Source organism: Schistocerca cancellata, chromosome 4 (genome assembly GCF_023864275.1).
Source record: "Schistocerca cancellata isolate TAMUIC-IGC-003103 chromosome 4, iqSchCanc2.1, whole genome shotgun sequence".
In the NCBI taxonomy this organism is placed as follows: domain Eukaryota; kingdom Metazoa; phylum Arthropoda; class Insecta; order Orthoptera; family Acrididae; genus Schistocerca; species Schistocerca cancellata.
In genome coordinates, this window is record NC_064629.1 from 863,948,991 (window position 1) to 863,963,783 (window position 14,793).

Sequence of the window (14,793 nt, forward strand, 5' to 3'; positions counted from 1 at the left end):
TTAAATTCTTGGGATTACAGCTTGATAATAAATTCAGCTCGGAAAAGCACACCACAGAACAGGTGAAGCATCTTAACAAATCTCTATTTGCAATGCGATTTGTGTCAGACATACGGGATATAAAAATGAAAAAGCTGGCATACTAGCTTACTTTCATTCCATAATGTCATATGGGATAATTCATCAAGCCAAGATAAAGTTTTCTGGGCATAAAAACGTGCAGTAAGAGTTATATGTGGTGTGAACTCAAGAACATCCTGCAGAAGCCTGTATAGGGAACTAAGGATACTAACTACTGCTTCCCAATATATTTATTCTTTAATGAAATTTGTCATTAATAATATATCACTTTTTTCCAACCAACAGCTCAATTCATGGAATCAATACTAGAAGTAAGAATAATCTTCACAAGGATTTAAAGTCACTTAGTCTTGTACAAAAAGGTGTGCATTATTCAGGAACACACATTTTCCATAACTTGCTAGCAGCCATAAAAAGCTTAACAACTAATGAAATTCAGTTTAAGAGAAGCCTAAAGGATTTATTGGTGAACAACTCCTTCTACTCCATTGATGAATTTCTCGAGAGAGAGAGAGAGAGAGAGAGAGAGAGAGAGAGAGAGAGAGAGAGAGAGAGAGAGAGAGAGCGAGTGAGAGAGGGAAACATTCCACGTGGGAAAAATATATCTAAAAACAAAGATGATGAGACTTACCAAACAAAAGTGCTGGCAGGTCGATAGACACACAAACAAACACAAACATACACACAAAATTCAAGTTTTCGCAACAAATGGTTGCTTCATCAGGAAAGAGGGAAGGAGAGGGAAAGATGAAAGGATGTGGGTTTTAAGGGAGAGGGTAAGGAGTCATTCCAATCCTGGGAGCGGAAAGACTTACCTTAGGGGGAAAAAAGGACGGGTATACACTCGCACACACACACACACATATCCATCCACACATATACAGACACAAGCAGACATATACAGAGGCAAACTCTTTTTTCATTAAGGGTTTCTAGGACTTCATTTGCAAGTGCGTAGACTGCATCTTCTGTGGAACGGCCCTTTTGAAAACCAAATTGGCTCTTGCTGAGAACTCCATTCTTCATGAGATGATCAGTAATTCTTACATGTATTAGTTAGTTAGTTCAGCTTTATCGCACTTTTTGTACAGGGGCTTCACAATGGCATACCTAAGTCCACTGGGAACAACACCTTTCTGAAGGGAAGCATTGAAAATATGACAGAGAATGTCCCTTATCCACACACAAGAATATTTCAATAAATTACTAGACATATTATCAACACCTGCAGAGTTCGTACTTTTCAGACATTATGATTTTTTTGAACTTCTTCTACAGTGACAGGATTAAGATGCATTTCTGAAATTGTGTTTGAATATACTGCTTGACAAAGAGTTACAGCTTCATCGACATTGGGCTTGCAACCAATCTGTTGAGTTACTGATAGGAAGTGTTTATTAAAAATCTCAGCCACCGTTTTGGGGTTATCTATTAGGGTACCTTCATATATGATTTTATTCACATCTTCTTTGCTTGTTGTATCTCTTCCTGAAATCACACATCCAGAAATTTCTTACTGAAGGATGGTAATACATTACTATTTTTAACTGTAGGAAGCACGTACAATGCAGACCCTCTTGGATCAGAAGAGAATGACTTAGTACATAAAATTATTTTATTGTGAAACTTTGGTGAAATAGTCTGCACTTACCAAGGCATATGATTTAATTGTGTTAATTGCTTTGAATCCTCCACACTAAACATGAAAAGAGAAATTTACAATAATGTGTATGTACTTTGCATTGATTTTATTTATGTATTAGTCTCTGTTGGGCATATTTAGTCTATTATCCGTACTTGTGCTGCTTGTTTCCTCCTACACTGCCTGACAAAAATATATGTAGCACCCAGAAGGGGAGGAAGAAATAATATGAAACATCATGGGTTGCAAGCATACATGATGTTGTTTCAGTAATAACATTATTGAGTCAAACAAACAACTTTATAGTATGAGTCCACTTATCAGTATGATGTTGCACCCCCTCTGGCCAGGGTGAATGCACTGATTCAGTTGGGAAGGGTGTCATAAACCTATTAAATCCTCTCGTGAGGAAAACTGGCCCAAAACTGTTGTAATTGGTCCTTGATATTCTGGCTACTGGCACTGGAAAGGACTTGACATCCAAGCTGGTCCTACATGTGCTCAGTTAGGTTGCACCTTCAATTCAATGAGATTACCAAACAGCCAGGTGCATGTTTGCATAAGTGTTTTCACTGCAGTTCAGTTATTGTAATGGTGGAAGCTACGAAATTAACAGACCAGTATGGAAAAAGTTTTCATGTTTTTATGAGGCAGTTTCACATAAATCAGTAGGTATTTTATGATGCAAATTATAAAAAACTTGTAAGCTCACATTTGAGAGTACATTATGACATAATTTGAAATTTGACAGGCAGTTTCCTCACACCATAACTATTTTGAAAGAGGACAAAGCCTTGGTGGCTGACGAATGTGTGAAATTGTGTGCTAAGGGCTTGAGACAATTTAGCAGTAAAGAGATTGAAAACTTAGTAAATTTAGGACAAACATTGATTGAAATAGGAAAAAATTCAGCTCAGGGTTTATTAAAAATCTTATTCTGTCCCAAGTGACTGTAGCTAGGAAAGTTGAAACCTCAGCTGATAAAGTATCCAGTGAAGTGCTTCCTGAAATAGTGCATGCAATTCACTGTTATCTGTGTAAAAGCAATTGATTTATAGACAGACAATATGTTTCTTTGTGTGTCTGTCACAACACACTACATAAATTCAAACTGGTGTTTGCATAAACGTGTATTAATGTGCTTGGCTTTTCCCAAACACCCAAAGAGTGGAACAATCATTTTGAAGTGAGATGGAAGATTGACTGGAAACTGTAGGTGTTTCTCATGAGGTCATTGTCAAAACATTTTTTGTCATAGGCCAGGGCAGTTACATTGATAAGACTCTTAACATTTATATAAGCATTCTCTATGCACAGCTCATACTGCAAACATGATATTGATGCATATTCTGAATGAACAGATTTTGAAATAAAATGTCCCAGATATATTAACCATTCTTAATTCCGTTAAGCTGTGGTTTACTACTTCAAGAAAAGAGGTTTCTCTGCAAGACTAAATTAATCTTTAAAGCAGTGTGATTTAACACATTGACATAGTTATTTTGACATGCTTCAACCAGTACATTCTCAGATTGAGTCAGTGAGGGCTGTTTTAGATACCAAACATGTCCCTAATTGAAGGCTAGGATATGATCACCATATAACTTGCCAGTTTACAGTATTTCTTAAACCATTTACAGAATCCATAGTTACATAATCTAGAGCATGGGTAATCAACCTCTTTTAGCCACTGTCCACTTTTTTTAATCCCTGATAGTAGTAAAATTTTCTACCCACCCATCAGTTCCCAAGTAACAATATTTTATAAAGTAAGGAAGTTACTTTACTTTAATTTATAAAACAGAGACACAGGTAGTTAAAACACATAATAATTAGATGTATAATCGAATGATGACAGTGAAAATTTGTGTTGGACCGAGACTCAAACCCAGATTTCCTGTTTATCGTGAGTGATCACCTTAGCATTAAGCCATCCGATCATGATTCCTAGCCAGACCCAAACTTCCATATATCACCAACCATGTATCTACAAACTGTAATTGTACATCCATTGTGTATACTCCTCAAGAGAGGAGACAGTTTACTTGAAAGCCACTCATCCAGAGTTGGCGATAAATACAAAATTTCAGTGCCTGTATTATTCAAAACTGTGATGCAATGTACCTTCATATATGCATGCATGTGTGTGTGTGTGTGTGTGTGTGTGTGTGTGTGTGTGTGTGTGTGTGTGTGTGTGTGTGTAAGGGATGAGCTGAGGAAGTGGAGAGGGTGAATACATGTGAGGAGTATTCCTTGAATTGCACTACAAAGAACACAGAATTCAGAACTACCAGCTTTAATGACTGAAACACAAATATTGTTACCTTTTGGTAGTATCAACAATTACTCCATTTTCTGTTGAGAAGTCATCCCTTGGTAGTCCACAGATATTCCAAGTTTGCACCTTGACTTCAGAACTCAGAACATTCATTATACTGAAATCATCTGAACATGGTACTTTCAGTGTCCTTATGAAGCAGTGCCAGTCTTTTATGCATTTACTCCTAGAATAATAGACATAAGTAAAACACTTGTACTTATAGTGTCATATGCACTCAACTGATTTCTGATATTCCTTTTGCCTCTGAAACTTACAATTGTATTAATTACAATAGTGATGTCTGTTAATAATACTGTTGAATAAAGTGATACAGGTAACAGTGAATGAGACAAAATTCTCCTTACATCATAACTTAATATTTGTTGTAATGAAAATTAGGAAATTACACCAATGTATGTAGGTACATCAGCTGATAATGTTTAAAATGTAAATACTTACTACTGGGTAAGTATTTATTTTCAAGAATCAGAACTGGAAATGTGTCATGATAAAAAGTTCTTTTTGTGCTTTTTAATTTCTGTTTACACTCTGTACATCATAGCATAGTAATTATTGGATCTTTATAAAACCAGAGTATTGGAGAAACAAGTGTAGTGGTTCCCTGGTCTCAGAGCATTATCTGTTACTCCCAATTTAACTGTATTTTCCAGACAACAATTGCCTTGGATACCTGAAGCTACATTTTAATGCTTATTTTTGTAGTTCCTAGAGCACTTCAGCACACTTGGCATGAAAAAGTGATATTATCATCTCAGTATTGCTTCCATGTGAATAAATGTACCTCACAACCATGACATAATCCAGGACAGAAAGAAGGTCAACATACATCACAATTTCATCTGTATTTTATTGCAGATATAGATCAATAAATGTAGACGCCACATGATGAAATTTTGAAATTAGTGTCATGTCTGCCAAGTGAAGGTTAAATGCAATTAAATGTTTATAATATGCTTGTTAGCAAATTTTTATAAAAATATAACTTGCATACATTGATGTTAAAACTACATTACAAACTGTACAATCTAGAAATACTGGAAAGATGCCTTAGATTTTTAATTATACAGTTTGTATACATGGGGCTGAGTCTGCTAGTTTAAATTCATACACTGCTCCCAGTAATGATTGCATAATCTACAGACACCTGAAAAAAGGCCCCTTCTCCTTCCTAGAAATCCAGACCAATCTTTATAATATAGTCCTTTACCTGTATTTCTATCTTGAGCTGTGGGAAACCTCCAAAATCCTCTACCTCAGACCTAATAAATCTGCCACTAACACCTACTACTATCATCTCATCAGCCTCACCTACACATATCTGACATATCCCTAAATACCTACAGCAAAACCTACCTATTCTAGTACATCAGTGTGGATTCCACCCCAGTTTCTCCTCCAATGACCAATTAGTGTGCCTTACTCATCTTCCATCCCACCAAACCAACAACCACAAATCCATCATTTTTGTCTCCCTTGATCTCAAAGAAGCCTAGGACTGTGTACAACATTCTGGTCTCCTTTTTAAACTCCAGACCAGTACATGTCCCACAAATTATGTCTGCCTCATTGCATTCTTTCCCTTTAACACCTATCTTATATCATCATCACGACACTAACTTCCATATCTTCCATTTTACTGCAAATGTGCTCCTAGGTCTTGTCCTCTCTCCTTTCCTGTATGTCCTCTACACCACTAAAATGCCAAAGAGCCCTTCTTCTGATCACCTCCTCCAGTGTGCCAGTGAAACCACCTTCATTGCTCTCTACCCTATCCTCCAGCAATCCCAATGATCCCACCAGCTCCATCTCAATCAGTTCACTCCTGTTCCTCCTCAAAATAAACCCTACCAAAACTCAGGCAATAATTACAAGCCAAACCTCCCAGAATTCCACCACCACGACTTTTACCTTACCATTTGACTAACACTCTAAAATTCCTTGGACTAACACTTGATTGCCAACTACCATGGAAGCCCAATCTACTAACCATTCAACAGAAAGTCCAGAACAGACTAAAATTACTAAAACTACTAACCAGACAAACATAGGAACTGCACCCTTTCACAGTCCTTGACACCTACAAAGCCATGATCTGATCCATCCTCTGCTATGCATATGTGGCAAAGACTTCCTCTCCTCACTCCTTCCATCATACCCTACAGATCCTTCAACACCATGCACTCTGCCTAGCCTTTGGGATCCTCTTATCCTCCCTCACCCACACCCTCTAATAACTTATAAAATTCTCCTCTCTACTCTTCTATCTTGAATTCCTGCAAAAGTCCTACATTATCTATAGACTTGGCACTAACCATCCCCTAATTCCTCCCCTGCTCACTGATCCTAGTATCTGCCACACCTCTACCACAACATTCCCACAACACTACACCTCCATGTCATCTCCCAATGAAACTTCAATTATCTTCCCTTACCTGACCACAAAATCCATGCTGATATATACCCATCCTACCAAATCTGAAAGATCCCTACTATCCTCCTCTTGTTAAGGCTCCCTTCCCCTCTGTTCCTCTCCACCCATTTCCTAAGCCTTGGTCTGGAACTGCATCCCTCTTCATTTTTCCCAAATCCCTCTTCCAAATATCAAGCAACACAAACCACCTCCTATGCATTTCTTAATGCTATAATTTACCGACAGCCATATGTATTGTAGAAATTTATTTTATGAACTTCTTGTGTGCTACCAGTTTTGGTACCAGTTCACAGCATACATGGAACTCAGATGATTTTATCAACAGACTGTAGACTCTCCAACTAAGCAGTTCAGATCTTTTAGACAGACTGACAGTTGTTGACCTGGGTGTCCACATACTTCACTGTGATACTGGCTGAAACAAGGGGTGTGGAAGTACAACACTGACTACTTTAAATGATGTAGCTGACAGGTGCACAGTTACGTTTCACAGTAGTTAACTTTCACTGGTCACAACACCCCAATAATACACAGTTATATATGGTCAGTGCACTGCTGTTTTAACTTTCCATGAGCCTCATTAATAGTTTGCAGGTGACCATCCACATACTAGTACAATAGTTTACTATTGAACATCTACTAGCAGATACAACCTAACCACAAAGTTCACAGTTATTGATGAATATAAACTTACATATGGAGCAGCCACTGTCATTGTTTTAACACATGGCCTAATAGTGTAGCACTTATTTCACAGTTGAGGCATCGTTGTTGTTCTAACCAACACAGGCTTCTCATCTAAAATTCGACCGTGCACTGACTGTCTTGAGACCAAAAATCGGGACCTCACAATAATAAGTGCTGAAACTACACATCATTCAAAGTTAAATTAACAGAAACTACAATTAAAATTTAACTCATTAAATTAACTAAATACATCGAAAAACTGGTTCTGTTTAACAGTTTCTTCTACCATAAGAGTTTTGCTGAATTATTTCTTTAAACCATGAAATTAACAAATATAGTTATGCAAACAATACTTTTGACAAAATTGTTATTTACTTTGGAATTAATTAAGAGCTGGCTTTGCTGACACATTTTCGAATAGAGCCAAATACATCCTTTAGGAATACTATTAGCTGTTCCTCCAAATGTTTATAATTAGTAAAGAATTTTTTGTTTATATGTCAACAATAGAATTTAAGTTATGAAACAATTACTGATTTCACCCTATAACAAAAGATACTAACTAGGAATAGTTGAAATAAATTAGAAAATCAATTACATACATAAAACTAAGCACAAAATTAGATCTGGTGCTATATTCTTTGAAACTGAGGGCCAACCTCTCTCTTTTATGAAAATGCAGATTATACTCACATATTTTAATCTTAATAAGTCAGACATGAAAAAATGAATTTTAAGGAGGCAGATGGCAAAACAAGAGGGGAAGTAGAAATATCCCAGCTTGATTCGTCACACTTTGCTGGCACATTCTCCTCTTTAGTCACTTCCCTGTTCTTGGTCTTAATTGAGAATGCCCTGTTAATTTGCTGGGTCAACCAGCCTTTGTCTGAATGTTGTCCTTAAATGTGCAAACTCCGTAGGTAAACTATCTGCATCCAGCACTGTATGGGCCCTGTGTACAAAGGTTTTAAGCACACTCATGCTTTGGGATAGATGTTGGCAGCTTGAAGAGTGCAGGTACAAATTAGTGTGAGTTGGCTCATGATAAACAGAATGTCCCTGAGAGCCGTCACTGTTCTGTCTAACCAAAACATTCAGAAATGTGAGACAACCATCTTTCTCTAATTCCATAGCAAATCAAATGTTCTCAGGAATGGACTTAAAATGATGTAAAACTCCATTAACTTATCTTTTCCATGGGGTCACTCTATGAAAGTTCATCCACATACCTCATAAAAACAGTAGGTTTAAGAAGCAGTGATTCCTGTGCTCGTTCCTCAAAATTCTCAATAAAAATTATCCACCAGGGAAGACAATGGGCTGTCCATGGAGGTGCCATCAGTCTGTTCAAAATATTGTTAGGAAATGGTATGCTAAAACAAAGCAGTAATGCCCGACTGAAACTGTTTACCAATTTGTGCTAAAGCATCAGCAGGGGGTACCTTTGTAGAAAGACATACTATATCAAAGGTCACTAAAGATCTGAACTGCTTAGGTGGAGAGTCTCCAGCCTGTTGATAAAATCATAGAAAAGCAAAATGTTTGGATAGTTAATATGTGCTTTCTTGCTTATAGCCTTTGTTGCCAAATGTTCACAGCATACATGGAACTCAGATGATTTTATCAACAGACTGTAGACTCTCCAACTAAGCAGTTCGGATCTTTTAGTGAGTTCTGATGTAGTATCACTCTCTACAAAGATACCTCTTCCTGATTTCTTGGCACTAATTGGTAAACAGATTCAGTCAGGCATCTCTGCATTGTTTTGGCATGATCTTACCTCAACCTATCTTACAGGGTGACATTATTGAACTATATGTATAAAACCATCATAACTTCTGAGCAGTTTGCATTAGGACATTCAAATTGCATGATTGGACACAAGGTATGTGCATGCACATGCCACAACTGGTTCATTTTGATGGGTTCATCAATAACCAAAATTGGTGCTTTTGGGGACTGAGAATCCACATTTTGTGGTGGAGAAGTCTCTTCATCCTCAATGGGTGACTGTGTGGAGCACAATGTCCAGTCATGGAATAATTGGTGCGATATTCCTTGATGGTACATGAAAGCTCTGGAAGGTGATTTCATCCACATTATCCAAAGTGACCCTGATTTCAACAAGATGTGGTTCACGCGAGAGAGAGCTCAATCCCATTAAAGCAGGGGAGTGTTTGATGTCCTGGAGGGGCACTTTGCGGATGACATTCTGGCCCAGGGGTACCCCAAAACCATTGCTGAGCTGAAAACAGCCATTCAGGAAGTCATCAACAGCATTGATGTTCTGACACTTCAGCCGGTCATGCAGAATTTTGCTCATCATCTGTGCCAAATTATTGCCAATGATGGCAGGCATATTGAACATGTCATAATCCTAATCCAATTATCCGAAGTGATGTTTAAACATTGAATAAAGTGTGTGCATACTGTAGTTTGTCACTAATTTACTTTTTTCATATAGTTCAGTAATTGTAACCCTATATGTTTAACCAAGAATACTTTGAACAGACTGAAGGCATTGCCATGTCCAAATATTTGTTTCCCCTGGTGGCCAACTTTCTTGGAGGATTTTGAGGGCAGAGCACTTGAACCAGTGGTTCTTAAATCAACTGTTTTTTGTAGGTGGCCCCATGGAGAAGATAAGTTAATGGAGTTGAACTTGGCAGGGCAGGGACACTCAGACTGAGCAAATGACTGCTTGTTGCAAAACCTGTGCAAAAAAATGAGTCAGTTCCATCACAATGTTTACTGGAGGGTCCATGAACATATATGGACAATGGCAGTATATTCATATTGATTTCACAGGTCTATTCTGGAACAGGTGATAGTTGTTGCTTACAGCAAGTTTGCTTTTGTTGCCCCATGGTATCCACCAAAACTGCAATTACAGTACCGGATTTGTTGTCTACCTATTTAAAAAAAAAAAAAAAAAAAAAAAAAAAAAAAAAAAAAAAAAAAAAAAAAAAAACAACAACCGGAAGGTCTTCCTGAGCTCATTGTCTGTGACAATGGACCCCAGCTTCCTGAGCTCATTGTCTGTGACAATGGACCCGGGGTCCATGTCAGCTGATTTCCAACAGTTTTTCACCACCAATAGCAGTGTACACCATGTGACTACTGCAACTTCCCCCCACCCCCCACTCAAATGGCAAAGCTGAATGGTTAGTTTGAACATTCACACATCACATGGAGAAACTTCATTCCTACCACACATGGGAGCATCTACTGAAAATTTTTGTGTCCTCCTACTGCTCCTTTCCATGTGATGAGTAGTCACTGCTGCAGAATGATAAATGGACACAATACAAAGGTGCTGCACAATGTGTCTGAAGGAAGAATGCTTGATTTATTGGAAGCATTAAAAATTTACAGTTGTGAAAAAAAACTGGTCTTTTAATCAGGGATATGTCTTTAATATTTTTGATGATCTTCTTTAATTGCATTTGGCTGGTGTGTGCTGGAGAATGTCCTGTCTCAAAGACTGGAATCTGCATTTCAATCTTCCTCCTTCCACATTTGCTTCTTTGGGGTCACATGTTGGGAGGTGGCATTTCCTCTACATTGGCAATTTTTCAAATTTTTGTTATTTTGAATGCTTTTTTAAATTGCTGTTATTCCTTACTTATATGTTTCAATTTAAATTGTACTCCTTAAATTTTAATATGACTTAAAGATTTGGCCTTTTGTTAGTAACTCTTCTCTTTTATGTCGTCATGACTTTATTAGTACAACTTCAATGTTAGACTGTCAGATAGACTTGTCATTTTGCTCCTGTTCTTATTGCTTATGTTTACCCTTTAATACTATAATAATGTTTCTTTTACATAATTAATTTTGTAACTGTGCATACTGCAGAGTACAACTTTTGTAACAGTGCAAACATACCAGTTTCATTTGGCAATTCTTGATTAACCTCCACAAGCACTTGAAGCTGTTAGACTGATTTTGACTTTTAATAGGTCACAAATAAGTTTGGCCTACTATATGCACCTCTGTTTATTGTTATTCATGTTCTCACTTATAAAAATTTTTATCTTTGGCATAGCCAGCACTTAAAGGAAATTGTCTCATACATTGGTAAGCTAAACTATTATGACCATTGCCAATTGCAAAGTTGGATGCTACCTGGTGGCATTGAGGGCATGTGATGCAGTAACAAAAGTATGTAAGAAGAGCAGACATGGACTGAGACTCACCATAGAGAAAATTATTGTAGCAAACTCATGTTGATGCAACCAAATTTGTATGATATAAATCCTATGAAATCCATGTGGGTCACTATTAGACACCATCACCATATAAAAAATCAGTGGCCCACTATTTACATGAATTACATGACCTGTGCATAAACATACACTGAAGGAACAAAGTAACTGGAGTAACTGGTATACCTGCGTAATATCATGTAGGGCCCCCGTGCGCATGCTCAAGTGCGGCAACAAGATGTGACAGGGATTTGACTAATGTCTGAAGTAGTTCTGGAGGGAACTGACACCATGAATCCTCCAGGGCTGTCCATAAATCCCTAAGAGTATGAGGGGGTGGAGATCTCTTCTGAACAGCATGTTGCAATGCTTCCCAGATATGCTCAATAATGTTCATGTCTGGGGAGTTTGGTGGGCAGCAGAAGTGTTTAAACTCAGAAGAGTGGTCCTTGAGCCACTCTGTAGCAATTCTGTACATGTGGGGTCTCACATTGTCCTGCTGGAATTGCCCAAGTCTGACAGAATTGACAATGGACATGAATGGATGAATGTGAGCAGACAGAATACTTACATACATGTCACCTGTCAGAGTCCTATCTAGACACACCAGGGGTACCATATCACTGCAACTGCACATGCCCCAAACCATTACAGAGGCTCCACCAGCTCCACTCTGCTGACATGCAGGGGAGGTTATCTCCATACCCATACACATCCATCCACAATTTGAAACAAGACTAGTCCAACTACGTAAAATGTTTCCTGTCATCATCTAACAGCCCCATGTGAGCTGCTACATGGCTTGATACAACAGTAACATGCTCAAAACACACCTGGGTGCCCTTCCAACATTCAAGGAATTTTTATCCGGAATTATGTTATATTGTCACTCCTAGTATAGTCTGCAAATGTGAATGCGCATCGTCTGCTGACGTATGCAAGGGTTGACTGCTGTGGGTTCTGTGAATATGGAGATGCAGTTTAGCCAACCATTGTATTAAGTAGAGTGAGACTGCACTGGACCAGAAAGACATAAGTTCCCAGCACGTTAGCAGGCCCCTTTATGTCGGCAAACAGCCACTGTGCAGACTCTCTGAGCCCTTCGGGCCACCGTGTGTGGACCCTGGAGTAGGGGAGACAGTTAGGCAAACTCTGCTGAAACTCTGGTGAGTATAGACGCTCTGTGTGATGGCTCCTATAGTTGTCTCAGGTAGGAGAGATAGTCAGGTTGCATAATTTTTTTTTTTTTTTTTTGGGTATCACTGATGATGGGCCAACATTCCATATAGCCATATTATTAAGTAAAATGTGTGATTGAGGAGTTATTTTCATGATTTTATTAAATAAAATGTTGTTGTTATATAAAATTCTTTACTTGGTCTCATAGCAACGTCTTATCTCCATTACCATTCCAGTTAGGTTATTCAAACATTCAACTTAAAGTTAACCAATAATCAGAAATTTTGTAGTGACATTTGCTCATGAAAATGGTCATAGGTATCTTTCACAAAAGATACATCTGCCATTTTCAAGTTGAGGATGCCTGCCAACACTTTGTGGAAAACAAGTATCATCCATAATGGCAACCCTTTAGCCTTGGATCTTGCTCAAATTGGGAACACTTTTGTGATGCTGCAAGATTGCTAGGATGTACTAATAAATGATTAAATTTCCACAGGTGTCACAATTCCAATTTGTGAATAATCTGCATTGCAAATACTGCATTGCATATCCTGTGTTGCTTTGTGCTTTCAGTTGTGTGATTTTGGGGGCAATTTTCTTTGTGTGTTATATTAATGTATTTTGGGGAATTTTAAATTACATTGCCTGTGAAAATGAATGTGTTAGGCTGCTTGTGATGACTGTGCTAGGTTATGTGCAATCATAGCTAGTGCTAAGCTATGAAAAATTATTTGTCGTGATTCGCGTAGTCAAGGTAGGGAATTCATTTTTTTGTGAGCGCAGCTCTATTAATTATGTAATTTGTGCAAAACTATGATCCCAGTATCCAAAATGGAAACACATGGTCAGTCAAGGAGTGGTGCGAGGATAAATAGGTCAGGCACAAAGGAAGTTACCACTAATCAGGCAGCTGCGGAGAGAGAAGAGACAGGTGCAGGTGAGACAAGCAACAGGACTGTCCCTGATTTTAGTGGTGCTGCGGCAATGCTGAACTTAGAACATGTGCAGGCTATCTCCCCGACTGGTAGCAGGACTTTGGACCCAAGTGCGAGCACAGATGCAACCGAGAGAATAGCGAGTAGACAAAGTACGTCGGCTAACACAAATCCCAATAACATGTGGGTGGATGAATTGGTGAGGATGATAAAAGAAAGTATGGCAAAACAGGAAGAAAGTGTGGCAAAACAGGAAGAATATAATACGAAATTAATCTCAAAACTTGAGGACTTTATGTGTGAAGTAGATACAGAATTAAACTCAAAACTCTAGAGCATCATGACCGGAGTAAATGTGAGATTTGAAGAGAATAAGGTGCTACTTGAAGAGGTTCAAAAGGACGTTGTAAATGAGGTCAACGAAAAATTTGATGCTGTCAGAAAAGAACAGAAAAGAGTTCATGTCAGAATGAAAAAACGTGGAGAAAAATTAGAAAAGGAACTCCAAACATTAACAGAAAGATGTAACAGCAAAAAGAAAAAGCTGATAAAACGGATAAAAGTCGTCGAAGTAACTCAAGAAAAGACAGATGCAAACACTAGGGCAATCTTGGAACTTGAGGGACAAGTAGGAGCGGTAGAAGTGCAAAACAGGGAGGAAATAAAGAATGTGAAAGAAGAGTTAGAAAAACTTGTGGAAAAGATTGCAGATAGTACAATATCAGAGAGAAGTGAGAACACTGCGATGCTGAATGCAATTGATAATGAAGAAATCAAATTATTAAGAAGCTTTCAGGAAGGCCAATGCGAGGTCAACAGGCGACAACGTGATGCTACAAATGAGGTATGCAAACGTGTGGCTCATGTAGAGAATATTCTCGCATCCGGAACCGAAAAGGGAAACCACGTGCGTATAGGCATGCAAAACAGTAGTGAGGGATGTGATTACAAACGTGAAGAGGACTACAAAGAAACTAGCGAGAGTAGGGATGTAGAGAAATGCTGGGAAGAACACAGAAACACATGCATAGGTTCATACAGGAGGAAAGCGGATGTGTTTGACTACAAACACTTCGTCTCTGTTCGAAAATTCGAAGTCTTCCACAACTCGGTGATAGGGATGCACCCACGTGCTTGGCTTGAACAATACCAGTTCTGTCTTCCACCCAACTGGCAGGATGAATATAAAATAGAATATATGTGTGGGCACCTCGAGGCCGAACCCGCTGTTTGAATGAGAGCTGTAGTGCGCACATCCACGATGGTACACGAGTTTCAGCGCGAGT

At 38.4% G+C, this 14,793-nt stretch overlaps 1 protein-coding gene across 1 annotated transcript in view; it reads right to left on the reverse strand.

Annotated features, from left to right (window-relative positions):
• LOC126184477 (dynein axonemal heavy chain 7-like) overlaps positions 1-14,793 on the reverse strand; it is a 1,143,184-nt gene that overhangs the window by 226,991 nt on the left and 901,400 nt on the right. The window contains exon 41 of the mRNA XM_049926869.1: positions 4,048-4,227. Within this exon, the coding sequence (XP_049782826.1) occupies positions 4,048-4,227 (180 nt within the window). The remainder of the gene's footprint in view (positions 1-4,047; positions 4,228-14,793) is intronic.